General features: G+C 37.8%; 1 protein-coding gene across 1 annotated transcript; it reads left to right on the forward strand.

Moving 5' to 3' along the window:
• The first annotated feature begins 2758 nt into the window (after window positions 1-2758).
• Window positions 2759-14472, forward strand: LOC133326710 (putative vitellogenin receptor). The gene is made up of 10 exons (XM_061535328.1): window positions 2759-3053; window positions 5868-6290; window positions 6505-7149; window positions 7208-8110; window positions 9848-9992; window positions 10072-10883; window positions 10948-11217; window positions 11495-12553; window positions 12961-14054; window positions 14332-14472. Exons 1-10 carry the CDS (start codon window positions 2759-2761, stop codon window positions 14470-14472), a joined length of 5787 nt encoding a protein of 1928 aa, XP_061391312.1.
• The last annotated feature ends 1502 nt before the right edge of the window (window positions 14473-15974 follow it).

Here is a 15974-nt window from a genome sequence, read left to right on the forward strand (position 1 = left end):
CGTGGACCTCTTCGAATTGACCTGCCTGCAGACAAAAGACAACTCTATTGAACATTTTAGCCATCTATCTCAATTCGTTTTGAGGCTAGAGTGATTACAACAGACAGACGGACAAGTTTAAATTGTCATAGAATGTATATACTTTATAGGGTCGGATATAATTATTTCGATAAGTTACAAACGGAAAAACAAACTTAATATTCCCTCCATACTATGGGGGAGGATATAAAAAGGAGGGCGAATATTAACATTTGTTTGAGGTGGGCATTTGTTACCATATGGGACTACAAAATACCAATTTACAGCGAATTCGGTTGAAAAACGAGCTCAGGAACCACAAAATACCGAAAATATGGGGCTACCCTTATATAGGTATCTTTATAATTTTTAGTGGAGATATTTGGAACCCAATAAGATTGCAATATGCTAAATTACAGCAAATTCGGTTGAAAAACGCACTCAAAACCTGTGGGTTTTGGCGGTCCCCTTATATGGGCTACCAGAAAATGTTGATCTGTATTTGTAATTTTTAGTGTAGAAATTTGGTATTCCATAAAAATACAATGAACCAAATTTCAGCGAATTTGGTTAAAAACCACTCTCAAGAACCCCAAACCCCTATATGGGAGCTATGCCTAAACGTGAACCGATATAGCCCATATTCGAACTTGACCTTGAGTGCTTTCCTTTTTTAGGTGCTTTGAGTTTTGTGAAGAGTGAAAAATTAGCGAAGGGCAGTATTACCGCCGAGACCAAAAAATCGTTTCCTTGAAAAGGTTATGACCTATCGTTATCGTTGACAATACTTAAAAGTTAAAACGGCCGATTAATGAAAATATCATCCGTAACCTCATTTTTTTCACTGATTCGATTTTTGCATCAGTTGTTGGCGTGCTCGGACTACCAGGATAACCATAGTCATTGTCATTGTCATCTTCCCGGTCTTATTTAAACTGGTTATAACACAATTGTGTACTGGGCATAGTAGATTCGTCAAATGCCACAATCAACATTTCAAATGTCTTTGCATATTTAATTTCATTTTTTATACAAACCTAAAACTTAAACATGGATCAATTAACTGTAATTGTATACACTTCTTCCTAATAGTAAACCAGAAGGGAATGTAGTAAAGTCGGACGCGGCCGACTATATTATACCCTTCACCACTTTGGGTATATTCAACAGATGCATGCTTCAGACGTCGCTTTTTTGAGGAATCATTATCAAGAAATTAGATGAACTAAAATATGTGCTCTTTATCATCCCATTTTGCAACATATACTATTTTTTTAATTTGGACATATATAAAGTCCTATGTTTACAATGGGACAAAATTATGTAAATCAATTGATTATTTGTAGAACAATAAACATGAAGTCCATCGAAAATACCAGTATAAAAGCTATATCCAAATTTGTGTAAAAGCTATATCCACATCTGAACCGATTTCAACAAAACTGAACACGTTAGACTACACTACGTTGTGCAAAATTTTGTGCCAATCGGCCGAACTTTGGGTCTTTGGTGCACCATTTACTTAACATCGGACGAAACAATATATGGGAGCTATATGTAAATCTGAAACGATTTTTGCCAATTTCAATAGGGTTCGTTCTTGGGCCAAACAAATGGGCTGTGCCAAATTTCATCCAATTCGGCATAAATGCGACCTGTACTTTGTTTACAATTTAAATCCACTCAGAAAGTTATTCTATGCATATTCTCAAAAGGAACCATGGGTCTATATCGTTTCGTTTTGCCTGTTACAAACATATGCACAAAGACATAATACCCTTTACCACAGTGCGGTGAAGGGTATACAAATTCAAGAGCACAAACGCCACCTTTCAATTTGAAGTACCCATTTGCACTGGTCCCAAAAGTTCGCCATGGTAGGAGTTGTGATAAGACCGACTCTAAAAATTATTATACTTACATTGGGACTGTATGTACATAATTGAAAATACAGTACATAATAATGTGTTTCAGGTTTGTGGCTTTACTACAATAACTATCCATTATTTTCTTAGCATACTTTTAGGCGCTATGAAATTAACTCTATTAACCCAACTTTTGGGAAATTAATTGTTTCTACTTACATATACCACTAATATTGTTATGACTTTTAAAGCAGAGACACAGTTTTGAAATATTTGTTTCAGTTTAATTAAAAAAACTTAGTAATAACTCAATTTTTTCATAAATATGTCCATCACTGAAGTAAAATAAAAAAAGAATATAACAATTTGTAGAAACACAAAGAAATATAGTAAAATAAAACTAAAGAAAACAAAATTAAAGACTAATAACAACAACAAAAATTCGAAAGGTAACTGTATATTTTCCGTTCGAATATGAAGAATTCCATGAATTGGCGCATCACACGATTGACAAAGATAGCAAGCAGACGGAGTTCATGTCGAGTTGTCTTATTTGGCAAATTTATTTTTTTAATTGATTGTTCAGTTGAAGTCAGGCTATTAGTGCATGCAAAAAAATATTTTTGCGCGCACTATACGGTTTGGCAAACAGAAGTGTATTTGTTATTGTAATTTAATTGTGGTGTAATACAACATTTTGTAAAATAAAGAATTAATCACATTTTTGTTAAATTATTATTTATTGTCAAGTAACTTGTTTGTTAATTTATTAAATTTCAAGTAAAAAACATTATATATTTAAGCGAATGTAAGTGAATAAATAATTGTGATACATAACCTTAAAAAAATAACTTTTGGATAACAAAAAAATCGAAATGTGTCTCATCCACAGGGCTTGGATTGTACAACGTCCGTTATACAATGTTCGCAAGAAATTTGTCAATGTTAATGAATTCCCTGCCGCCCGAAATGTTGGTAGCAAATTTGTATGTCATCGATCGTTGTGTATATTTGTCATGTGTGTACTTTTGCAATTGATTTCGAATGCTGATGCCAGAGGACCATGTGATGTTGATCAATTTGCCTGCAAAGATGGTCGTTGCATTCTAAAAACGAAAATGTGTGATGGCCGCTTTGATTGTTCCGATAATTCAGATGAAATTGATTGTGGTAAGTTGGAAATCGTTTTTAGGATGACATGTTTTTTTAGTTAAGAGTAGGGCCCGATCGCTGGTACTTGATTACACCAATATAATTTTATTATATATATATATATATATATATATATGGAGGTCAATTCATGTGGCTAGCAATGTGGTTATGGCCACTTGAAGTCATAATTACAACAATGTATTTATTTTTTGAAGGTATGGCTACCAAGATATGTGCTTCGGAAATGTCACCGGTACCCTGACATAAACTTTGTCCAATGAAAATATTTATAACAATATCGAAAAGTAAACGGGACCTGTGTATAGGAGCACTTAAAAACGGGGTCCTATATTGAAAATCTTCCGAAAAGACCCTTCGAAATATTGAAAATGAAGTAAAATGTCTATATACTTCACACCACACTGCGGTACAGGGTATTATGTATATGTTTGTAACGGGTAAAAGGATGCAAGATAGACCCATGGTTCCTTTTGAGAATACGCATAGAGTCACTTTCTGAGTTGATTTATGTATGTCCGTCTATCTGTCATGTATTCTTGTGAACAAAGTACGGGTCGCATTTAGGATCCGATTTGGATGAAATTTGGTACCCTAAAAAATTCAAGTTTGCCCGAAGTTATATGTGGCATGGAAGAATACGCCTATATGGGGACAACCCCAACACACGGAGCAAATCAGTTAACTATTTAGAATTATATAAAAAGGGGGTTATATGGGGACCAGCCCTAGAAGGGGGCGAATATTAATAATTTTTGACATAGAGATTTGTTACCACTTACGACTACAAAACAGCGCATTCGGTTGAAAAACGCGCCAAAGAACCCCAAAATACCAAAAACTGGGGTGTACCCTTATACCCGAAAAAATTGACCTATATTTATAATTTTTAGTGGAAATATTTTCTACCTAATAACAACTCAAAGTACTAAATTACAGTCAATTCAGTGGAAAAATGCGATCAAACCCCCCAAACCCCCAACCCCGTTATATGGGGCCTACAAGAAAAGGTAGACCTATACTTATAACTTTAAGTGGAAAAATGTGGTATCCAATAAGAACCCAATGCACCAAATTACAGTGAATTCGGTTGAAAAATGCGTTCTAGAACCCCAAAATACCAAAAATTGGAGGGTACCCTTATATGCCAAAACGTGGGCCGATACAGCCCACCTTCGACTTGATCTGCCTGCATACAAAATACATGTCTATGCACAATTTTGGGGAACTACAAACAAGGGGGCAGTCTCATGGAAATGTTTAAATCGTTTAACGCTGATCACGGATTTATATGCTTTATAGGGTCGGAAACAGTTATTTTGATGAGTTACAAACTTTATATAATTACTACCAAAACTGGGGTTTCATTGGTCAGAAAGGGTCCTACATGCAAAATTTCGTGATGCTTGGTCCATAAATGTGATCTGTATCGTGTTTACAAATTATAATAGATAGATGGACGGACAAACAACTCTAGATCGATTCAGCTAGTCGGGATATGTCGATGTTGTTGTACTGATCTGGTCATATAAGAAATTTACTTTACAATAATAAAATTAGTTTGATTATTTAATATTTTAAAAGAGTTTTAGGCAATATAGATATAGCACATGTGAATACGGGGAATGAAAGAGGGGGAAGCAGCAACTATTATTAATAAACGTAGTTCTATGTGGTACAAAAAGTCACCAAATTTTAAACAGCTGTGTCGTAATATACACAATTGTTTTTGTACTTGAAATTGAAAAACAGTCAAAATGGCCGCCTTCGGCAATCTAGTGTTAATAATATTTGGTAAGAGCTTGTGCTCAAAATACCAAATTGCCGCCAATTCTGTTCAAAAACCTATCCAAAATAGCAAAGATTGAGGTATACCGTTATATGGGGGCTACCCTGAAACTTGGGTCAATATTAAAGATTTTTGGCACGGATATGTGTCTTCCAGGAGAACCCAAAATTCCAAATTACAAAAGTACAGAATAATTTGGGTACCGCTATATGGGTGCTACGCCAAAACGTGGACCGATATACCATATACCATTTGCAATACCAAACATCGTAGGAGTACTAGCAATGCCTGTGCAAAATTTCAGAGCTCTATCTTAAATATTGCCATCTCTATCGTGATTTCAACAGACGAACATACGGAAATCGACATTGAATGTTATTCTGATCAAGAATATATAACTTTGTTGGGGTCTCCACTGAATATTTCGAGGTGTTGCAAATGAAATGACAATATATACACTCCACCTTTTGGTGGAGGGTAAAAAAATTGACGGTACCTTTAATAGCCCCACATAAGATGTTACAATAAATTTAACCGCATTTTAGGGCTGGATCGAACATTTTATACCCTCCGCCAAAGGAATTTCCCAATGGAATTTCAAACCCCACTTGGGAATATGCCATAGTTATGCGAATGCAAAAAAATATATCTACAATATGTTTTAAATGAAGATTTTATAGATCATTTCTGTTCGGACCTTTTTTCTCAAATCTGAAAAATTCTAAAAAAAATACCAAAAATTGAGGGTACTGTATATCGCATTACAGACAATTTTGTGAGAAGGTCTCTAAATACTAAAACCCAACAATTATTGGATCAATTCGATCGCAAAATTTTAGCCATATTTACCGTTGCAGTACTTTATTATTGTTAGAAGAGGGGTTCTCAATTTACTCAGAAATAAATTCATTATCTAAACAGCCGTTCCACCACGATCTACCATCTACCACCTTACAAAATGCATTAATTAATCATGAATATAAATTTTCCAATTTATTTTCTCCACATTCTTCCAATTTTTACAGATTATAAAATGTGCCGTAAACCCAATTGGTTCCAATGCAAGCTGCCGAACGGCCCCTGCCTGTCGTCCGATCTTCTCTGCAATGATGTTGAAAATTGTCCCGGCGGTGAAGATGAACAACATTGTGCACATAATGAACGTAGCGGTGCATCCGATTTTGGTATCGGTGGTTGGTTAACCCTACATCGAAATTGTACACAATTCGAATACACTTGTAAATCGGATAAATTATGTATTCCGTATAATTTTATGTGTGATGGTAAGGCGGATTGTGTTGATGATTCGGATGAAGTGGATGGTTGTATTCGTGCTCAGGCAAGTTGTACGGGTTTCTTTTGTGCAAATAAACGCTGCCTGGAACGAAAGAAATGGATCTGTGATGGCATTGATGATTGTGGCGACGGCAGTGATGAGAAAAATTGTGGTAAGTTGTGGCATTGCGGATTCATGAAACATTCGATATTTTTCAAGATTTAACGTGTTTGTCTCAATTTGACACTTTGGATTCCTTCTGAATAAAAAAATTTTTCCCGAACATTTTATATAAAGTTTTTTTTTTATTGGACCTCATATATAGGTCCCTCTAATATCCTGCAGTCCCTTGTCAAGTCGTTCATATTTTTTAATCTCGTTTTCAGCCGAAAATTGCACTCCCGAAATGGATAAGTTTTTGTGCAGCAATAATATCACCTGCATACCCCTGGAAAAGGCCTGTAATGGTGACATAGATTGTCCCGATCGTACCGATGAATCATTCCGTTGCAATCAAACAGCCAACAATTGTGCGACCAAAAAATGTCCACCGGCAGCTACGTGTAAAATGATGCCACAAACGGGAGCCACATGCGTATGTCCCAAAGGTTTTAAACATTCTCTGGCGCAGGATATTTGTGTAGATGTGGATGAGTGTGTCGAACAATTTGGTGTTTGTAGTCAAATGTGTGTCAACACCTTGGGTAGTTATCGTTGCCAATGTGATGAAGGTTATGCTCTAAAGGAGGACAATCGAACCTGCGAAGCTATCGGTGAAGAGGCTTTACTATTGTATACGACACAAGTGACCGTGATGGGTGTTAATTTGCGTTCGCGACGTGTCTATACAGTGGCTAAGAATCTGACTAAAGTGATTGGTGTGTCATACAATGGTGAGCATATCTACTGGACCAATATACAAAATGAAGGTGAAAGTATTGTCAAGGCAAATTCGGATGGTAGTCAGCAGGAGGTGCTACTGACATCCGGTTTAGATGCTCCCGAAGATTTGGCAGTAGACTGGTTAACTGGTAAGTAGAGGAGGTCACTTTTTTATAAGGGGATGACTTAAATTATTTGGAATTCCAGGCAACATTTATTTCTCGGATAATGTTATGCATCACATTGCTGTCTGCTCAAATGATGGCCGCTACTGCACTGTCCTGGTCACCGATGATGTTCATCAACCGCGTGGCGTAGCCTTGTGGCCACAACGCTCCCAAATCTTTTGGTCCGATTGGGGTGTAATACCAATGATCGCTCGTGCCTCCATGGATGGCAGAAATTCCATACGCCTAGTAACCGATAAAATCCATTGGCCCAATGGTGTCGCCTTGGACATGTACAATGACCGAGTGTATTGGGTGGATGCCAAGCTGGCGACCATTGAAAGTGTACGCTCAGATGGTCAAGATCGTCGCACCGTGTTAGAAGACATCTTAAAACACCCCTATGGTTTGGCCATATTTGAAGATAAACTTTATTGGTCCGACTGGGGTACCAAGTCCATACACTCATGTAATAAATTCACCGGCAAAGAACATTCAATTATTACCAAAGATCGTACCATTTATGCCGTTCACATTTATCATTCGTCGAAGCAGAAGAAAATCGCCCATGCCTGTGAACAGGCTCGATGCTCTCATTTATGCCTGCTGGCGGAAAAGAATAGCTACAGTTGTGCTTGTCCCGACGGCATGCAATTGGGACCGGATCGTATGCGTTGCATTAAGACCCATAAGAAACAGAGGCTATTTTTAGGTGTTCGTAATAATCTCGTCGAAATGGAGCACACAACATTTGGTCGGCACACGGTATCGGCTACACATCATTTGGATTTTTTTATACATGAAATGGCCTATAATCATATAAATAATACGGTCTTCATTGCCGATAATTATCAGCACGTAATCGGTGAATTTAATATACAGGGTCAATATTTATCGAAATTGGTGCGAGCGAATTTGGGAAATATTACCGGTTTGGCATTTGGTAAGTTATTATACGCTTCACGACACTGTGGTACAGGGTATTATGTCCTTGTGCATATGTTTGTAACAGGCGAAAGCAATCGAGATAGACCCATGGTTCCTTTTGAGAATATGCATAGAATCACATTCTGAGTCGATCTGTTCATGTATTTTTGTGAACAACGTGCAGATCGCATTTATGATCCAATATGGATGAAATTTGGCATATGTCACTTATTTGGCCCAAGGAGGAACCCTATTAATATTGGACCAAATCGGTTCAGATTTAGATATAGCTCAAATATATAGTTTCGTCCAATTTTATGTCAATGGAACACCATACTGTCAATATTGGTCCGATTGAGACAAAATTTTGCACAGGGTACTGAATTAGGTCTAGATTGATATATGTCAAGTTTTGTTGTAATCGGTTCCGATTTACATATACCTCCCACATATATAGTTTCGTCCGATTTAATGTAAATGGTGCGCCAAAGTTTCTATATATCTTTCGATTTGCACGAAATTTTGCATAGTGTACTGAATTGAGTCTAGATTGACGTGTGTCAAGTTTCGAGAAAATCGGTTCCGATTTAGATATAGCTCCCATATATATTTTCTTCCGATTTAATGTAAATGGTGCACCAAAGTCCCTATATATCTATCTATCGATTTGCACGAAATATGGCACAGAGTACTGAAGTAAGTCTAGAGTGACGTATGTTAAGTTTCGTGAAAATCGGATCAGATATAGATATAGATCCTATATATAATTTCGTCCGATTTTATGTAAATGGTGCACCAAAGTCCCTAAATTCCATTCGATTTGCACGATTTTTGGCATAGAGTGCTGGATTAGGTCCAGAATGATGTGTTTCGTGAAAATCGGTTCAGATATAGGTATAGCTCCAATATATATTGTCGTCTGATTTTATGTAAATGATGCACCAAAGACCCTATATACCATTCGATTTGCACGATTTTTGGCATAGGGTGCTGAATTAGGTCCAGAATGATGTGTGCTAAGTTTCGTGAAAATCGGTTCAGATATAAGTATAACTCCAATATATATTTTCGTCTCATTTTATGTAAAAGGTGCACCAAAGTCCCTATATGTCTTTCGATTTGCACGAAATTTTGCATAGTGTACTGAATTGAGTCTAGAATGACGTGTGTCAAGTTTCGAGAAAATCGGGTCAGATTTCGATATAGCTCCCATATATATTTTCGTCCGATTTCAGGTAAATGGGGCATCAAAATCCCTATATATCTTTCGATTTGCACGAATTTTGGTATAGCGCACTGAATTAAGTGTAGAATGATGTGTGCTAAGTTTCGTGAAAATTGGTTCAGATTTAGATATAGCTCCCATATGTAAATAGTGTACCAAAGCCACTATATTTACTTCAATTTGAAGGAAATTTGCTATAGCGCACTGAACTGAGTCTAGAATTACGGTTCAGCTTTACATATACATTCGCCTGATTTTAGGTAAATGCTGCACTAAAGACACATAGCTAGGCCTTTTGACACAACCTACAGACATGCATATAAATTAATCTCTGACAAGTTTCCTTGAAATCGGTTCAGATTTAGATATAGCATAGCTTCCATATATAATTACGACCTATTCATTCAATTTCATGACAATGTTCGTTCGAAAAGGCACGTCTGTTAGGATACATATGTAGAATATACCCAAAGTGGTGAAGGCCCAGTCCGACTTTACTACTTTCCTTACTGGTTTCTAATATTACAGATCACCTGTCTTATTGCTTATACTGGAGTGATTCGGAGAGACATGTTGTTGAAGTTTTCTCTCTGCAAACCAAACAACGAGCCATTGTATCATTTTTCTCGGGCATAGAGGTACCCATTGGTCTGGCGGTAATACCAGATGATGGGTAAGTACATCTGAAACAAAAATTGGATCTACATACATGCCAAAATAATTCGATCTTCATTATATTCTATCTTCAATAGCATCATGTTTATTGCGTTAAGATCCCGGCGGCATGTTCATATCGATCAAAAATCTCTTAGCGGTCAAGGCGAACACACCCATGCCTTCGAAGATGAATTGGGTGATGATGATATACGATTTGCAACAGATTTTGAGACAAAAACCCTCTATTGGTCCGACAGTGATTTCGGACGCATTTCATTTTCGGATTATCGTAATTTAAGGGCCTACACTTTTCGTGGTCGGCTTAAACGTCCCTATTCGATAGCCATCGTTGATGAAGATCTTTTCTGGACAGAATTAAATTCAAATATTATCCATTGGACACATAAGAGTAATATGGGTCCATTGAAACGATTCGATATCGAAGTTAATCGAGAATTGTATAGTACCGTTTCCCTGCCCGTGAGAATACCCATTTTGGCAAGTTCATCGCCAATTGTTGTCGATCATCCATGTCAACATTGGAATGGTGGTTGTTCCCACATCTGTGTGACATTGGGGAAATTTGCCTCGGGTTGTCTTTGTCCTGCCGGTTTGGTATTTCGTGATGCCACCAATCGGACGTGCATTGAAGCTTTGGATTGTGAATTCCGTTGTAAATCGGGTGAATGTTTGACAATGTCGAGAAAATGTAATGGCCGCAAAGATTGTCCCGATGGTTCGGACGAAGAGAATTGTGAAAATGGCAAGGGGCATAAACCGCAAGTTATTTGTTCCATAGGAGAGTTTAGATGCCACAATGGAGAGCAGTGTGTGGAAGGTGATCAGCGTTGTGATGGCAAAAAACAATGTTCGGATGGTTCCGATGAGGAGCATTGTGAGAAATTTGGTAAGATTGTCAGGGTTTTGGATTTTTGTTTTAGATTTGGAAATTAATATTTGATTTTTTTTAGATAAATCCAAATTCTGTCACCGCCACCAACATGTCTGCGACAATGGCAACTGCGTTGACTTCAGTGTCATGTGTGACGGCTTCAACGATTGTGGCGATAATTCAGATGAGGCAGATTGCCGACTGGCCCGTGGCAAAGATGTTACCAGTCCAAGGCGCATTTGTGGCCCCGATATGTTCCAATGCAATTCCGGCACTTGTTTGGCGAAAAGTTGGGAATGCGATGGAAAAATTGATTGTAAAGATGGTTCCGACGAACATGACAAATGTGGTAAGTGGAGAAGAGGCTAAAAATCGCCTACGTATTTGAATGACAATGTCGCGACCACTTCTAAAAATGTTGCCTCTCGATTGGGCATTTAAAAGGCAATACAATTGGACAGATTTCAAGGGTATAAGAGACATGAATTTTGTCGTACCTTTTGCAACAGTTTCAGTCGGATTTTCCAATCGATGTAGCCATAAAATTTCGACCTGACCCAAATTCACATCGCTTTTCTTGTCTTTTAATATTTTCAGCTATTGAAATTATTCTTATTTTCTTGCAGGCATTCGAGAATGTCCCCCGAACATGCACAAATGCCTTTTGGGCCAGTGTATCGATCGTCGTCTGGTCTGTGATGGCAACAATGATTGTGGCGATACTTCGGACGAAATGAATTGTGATATGTCGGCGGGTAAAAAACGTAAAATGTCTTGCGGTGATGATCGCGTTCCCATGTTTGAGTGTCCTAGTGATCCCAATATTTGCCTTGATATGTCAGCCAAATGCAATGGTTCTGCCGAATGTCCACGCGGAGAAGACGAAGTTGATTGTGGTAATATTTGCAGTATTTACGAATTCCATTGTAAAACTTCGAAAGAATGCATTCGCAACGAATTCCGTTGTGATCATGAGAAAGATTGTGCCGATGGTTCCGACGAGGAGAATTGTGAGCATCGTGGGGCGTGGAATCACACCACCAATGCCAAACATACCCATGAAATGGCTTGTGGTCCGAAAATGTTCGATTGTAAAGATGGCCAATGTGTTGATGAGTCCAGGGTCTGTAATGGTTTTGAAGATTGTGATACGGGTGCCGATGAAGGCCCACTGTGCAAAACGGCCTGTGATCCTCAAGCTGGTCATCCGGTTTGTCAAAATAAATGCCGACCCACACCATCGGGTGCGGTTTGTTCCTGTTTCAGTGGCTATAAACTTGATGCTGATCATCGCACCTGTGTCGATATCAATGAATGTGAAGATTTGGATCCATGCGCCCAGCTGTGTGAAAACACTATGGGTTCGTATCGTTGTTCATGTTTTCCTGATTTTATGATGCGTCCTGATAAGACTTCATGTAAATCGATTGAAAGTGAGAGGTCATTACTATTCACCACCTTTGATGAGGTACGCAGCATGACGGAACAGCCAATTGTTTTAAAGGTAGCCTGGAAAGCGAATGATTCGAAAGTTACGGGATTTGATATAAATATACGTACACGCAATGGATATTTCACCACTGAGGGTGAAAATGTCCTATATATGGTGGATATTGATAGTGGTGCGATCAAGGCGGCCTTGGAAGTTCAGATGCCAAGTAAAGTTGCTGTCGATTGGATAACGGGTGAGTAATCACAAATTCTCAAAGTAGAATTGAAATAGATGTGTTGTAGATATATTTGAAGTTCTAAAATTTCTTCTATCTATAGAATAGGACTTTTATCTTCAGAAGAGGTCTTCTATCTGTAAAAGAGGTATTCTATATGTAGAAAATGTCTTCTATATGTAGAAGAGGTCTTCTATCTGTAGAAGAGGTCTTCTATCTGTAGAAGAGGTCTTCTATATGTAGAAGAGGTCTTCTATATGTAGAAGAGGTATTCTATATGTAGAAGAGGTCTTCTATATGTAGAAGAGGTCTTCTATCTATCTGTAGAAGAAATATTCCATCTATAGAAGAGATTTTACATCTATAGTCTTCGTTTTCTAAGCTATACACTCGAATTTATAACCCTTTCATCCTTTCATATGCAGGCAATGTTTATGTCATCAGTCGCACGGCACAATATCAAATAGAAGTTTGTTCGTTCGCGGCGAAAATGTGCGGTGCCGTAATTAAAGTTCAGCCCAGGGAAACAATAAAAACCCTCACCGTAGATGCCTACAATCGGAGAATGTTCTTTGTCATAATGCAGGGACAAGCCTTTGGCAGTCATCGATCACGCATTGCCAGCACAAGTTTAGATGGCGGTGGTAAACGTGATTATCTGCTCAATAAAGAGATGACCTTTGTTACCACACTGGCCTGTGATCCCTACAAGAAAATTCTCTACTTCACCGAATCATTAAGTAAAACTCTACAGGCTATTAACTATGGATCGGGTTCTAGCCGTACCCCCATAACCCTAATACAAAAGGGAAATGTGGTTATGCATCCATCCGGCTTGACATGGTATGAAAATCAGGTGTTCATTGTAAATATGGGTGCCCGTGAGGCGGTACGCTGTTATGTGTATGGATCGAAATCGTGCAAGGCATTCAACTTGAATATTCTCAATGCCGAGGATATTTTGGTGGATGGCATCTCCAGGCAACCGATGAATAGAAATCCTTGCAGCATGGCCAAATGTCGTGGCATGTGTGTCCAAACGGAATTCAGCTATGAATGTATGTGCGGTGATTCCATAGTCAGTGAGAGTAAATATTGCGAATCGAGTAATGAAATTTCTTCAAGTGCTCTGCTAAGAAATCGTTCCTCCGCAATGGATGAAGATGAGAGTTCCTCACATGTTGTACTCTTTGTTGTGCTTATGCTGCTGGCAGCTGCATTAACAGTTTGTGGTTTGGGGTATTTGTATTATCGTCGCAAACAGCAGGGTCAACGTGATTTTATTCGTAACCTGCAATTCCAGAATCCTTTGTCGTCACTGTTGCCACATCAGCGAAGTGCCAAGACCTCGACCTTGGACAGTGGGCTCATCAGCAGCGGAACGGGAAGTTCGACGGGAACGACAACAGCATCGTTCGATGAGGACAATGACCGGATGTACTTTGCGTCGCAAATTCAGAAATTTCTACGCGGATCATCGTCCAACAATAATACGGAAATTCTCTTGGAAACGGCCAAGGTAGGTGGGGTAACTTCAGCATGGGAGGTGGAATGGCTACCAGATATGGGGAACATTTTCAATAATTGGTTTTATTGTGAATTTTTTTTATTGCTTATCAATATTTAAGTAGGCTTTTTAGTGGTAGTGTTATAGGTCAAACGTGTTTTTGGAAATCATAAATACCATCTACCTTTTTCGACAGCCAACTGGCTTCCTTTATTATACACCATTTCCAAAATCATAATATCAAAAAAACAACAACAGGAACCTTTATTAACAAATTTCACTTTTACAGCCTCAGGAAATTTGCACCATGGAAAAGAGTAGACAACCCCTCGCCCTTGTACCAAATATCATGGTTGAAGAGCCCGACAATGATATCACCCGAACAGTGGGAGATTATGACAATGATGCGAGAGCCAGGCTGGTACCCTAGATGAATATAAATTTAATTTATTATTGTTAAATGCAATGTTTTATTTGTCACAAGTGAAAACAAATTATGTTATACGCATGTAAAATATTTGTATATTTTTTTTAATTATTTTGTATAATATGTATATTTTTTATTTGTATATCCTGCATGTTAAAGTTAAGGTATTTAAAAGTTGTTCTCCTATTTTGAGCCCCTATATTTTTTCTTCCAATAAATTATTCATTTATTTATTAAAAAAGTTAAGATCGGGTGTTTTCATTCATAATGAAGAGGGACCGTTAGCAATGAACAGGTAAAAATGCTGTTAAGTTCAAAATTTTAATAATCATGATGTTCATATTTAAAAATCGATAGAGACTTTTATACAGGATATACGCCATGATAAATTGCTGTTACTAGAAAACGAAATACCAAACAATTGACACTAAAATTGGAAAATTTGGATAAGACCCTGAATATAACGAATATGACGGAGGATCTTTGTATAAGCTCCCATACAAAGAAATATGGACTTCTTTTGACAGCCCATGAATAGATCCAACTCAGTGTAAAACATATGCCAGAAATGGGGAAATGCCTTATCATTGGTAATTTTTAATAAGAAATTAGTCATGGCAGGATCTTGAATATACCGAAAAAGAGGTGAGAAAAATACGGTTGAAATTCTGAAAATATATATTAGGGGGTAACGGTAGCCCCCTGGGCTATGGGGCTAAATTAAAACAGAGATCAATATAGATATTTTTTGGCAGTGAAATTTATTACATCCAATTTGGTTGGAAACGTGTTCAAAATGCTTAAAATACCGACTTGGGTCAATATTAAGAATGTTTAGTTCGGGTATGAGGTGATACCGTTAAAAAACCCAAAATACCAAATTACAAATCCCATATTGAGGGGCACCATATTATGGGGGCTATCCTTAAACGTGGGTCAATATTAAACGATTTAAGTACGGAAATGTGCTACACAATGAGAACCCAAAAAACAAAATTAAATCCAATTCGGTTGAAAAACGTGTCTAAAATATAGGCTACTGGGGTTACAGTTATAAGGGGGCTATTCTGAAACTTGAGTCACTACTAATAATTTTTGGTACGGAGATTTGCTATACGATCAGAACCAAAAATGCCAAATTGCAGCCAGTTTGATTGGGAAACGTGTCAAAAATATTGAGTATTGGGGGGTACCATTATATGGGGGATACCCTAAAACTTGTATCAATTTGTATAATTTTTGGTACGGAGATGAGTTATACACTGAGAACCCAAAATACCAAATAACACCAAATTCGTTTGAAAACGTTTCCAAAGTCCCAAAAATACCGCATTTCGGGGGTACCGTTATATGGGGAGTAACCTGAAACTTGGGTCAATGTTAATCATTTTTGGTACGGATATGTGTTATTCAATGATAACCCAAATCGCTGTCCAAAATACCGAATATTGGGGGTTCCGATATACGGGGGCTATACTGAAACATGAGTCAATAGTCATCTCCCA

The sequence above is a fragment of the Musca vetustissima genome, unplaced genomic scaffold (assembly GCF_032173495.1).
Source record: "Musca vetustissima isolate MV318-11 ecotype Yass unplaced genomic scaffold, APGP_CSIRO_Mvet_v1 utg24930, whole genome shotgun sequence".
Taxonomy (NCBI): domain Eukaryota; kingdom Metazoa; phylum Arthropoda; class Insecta; order Diptera; family Muscidae; genus Musca; species Musca vetustissima.

What these genes read in the sequence shown, in the direction of transcription:
- LOC133326710 (XM_061535328.1), top strand. Translation starts at nt 2,759, where the DNA reads ATGTGTCTCATCCACAGGGCTTGGATTGTACAACGTCCGTTATACAAT. An exon ending in CAGTGATGAGAAAAATTGTG is followed by an intron (nt 6,291 to 6,504) that starts GTAAGTTGTGGC and finishes TCTCGTTTTCAG; the next exon opens with CCGAAAATTGCACTCCCGAA. An exon ending in TATTACCGGTTTGGCATTTG is followed by an intron (nt 8,111 to 9,847) that starts GTAAGTTATTAT and finishes CTAATATTACAG; the next exon opens with ATCACCTGTCTTATTGCTTA.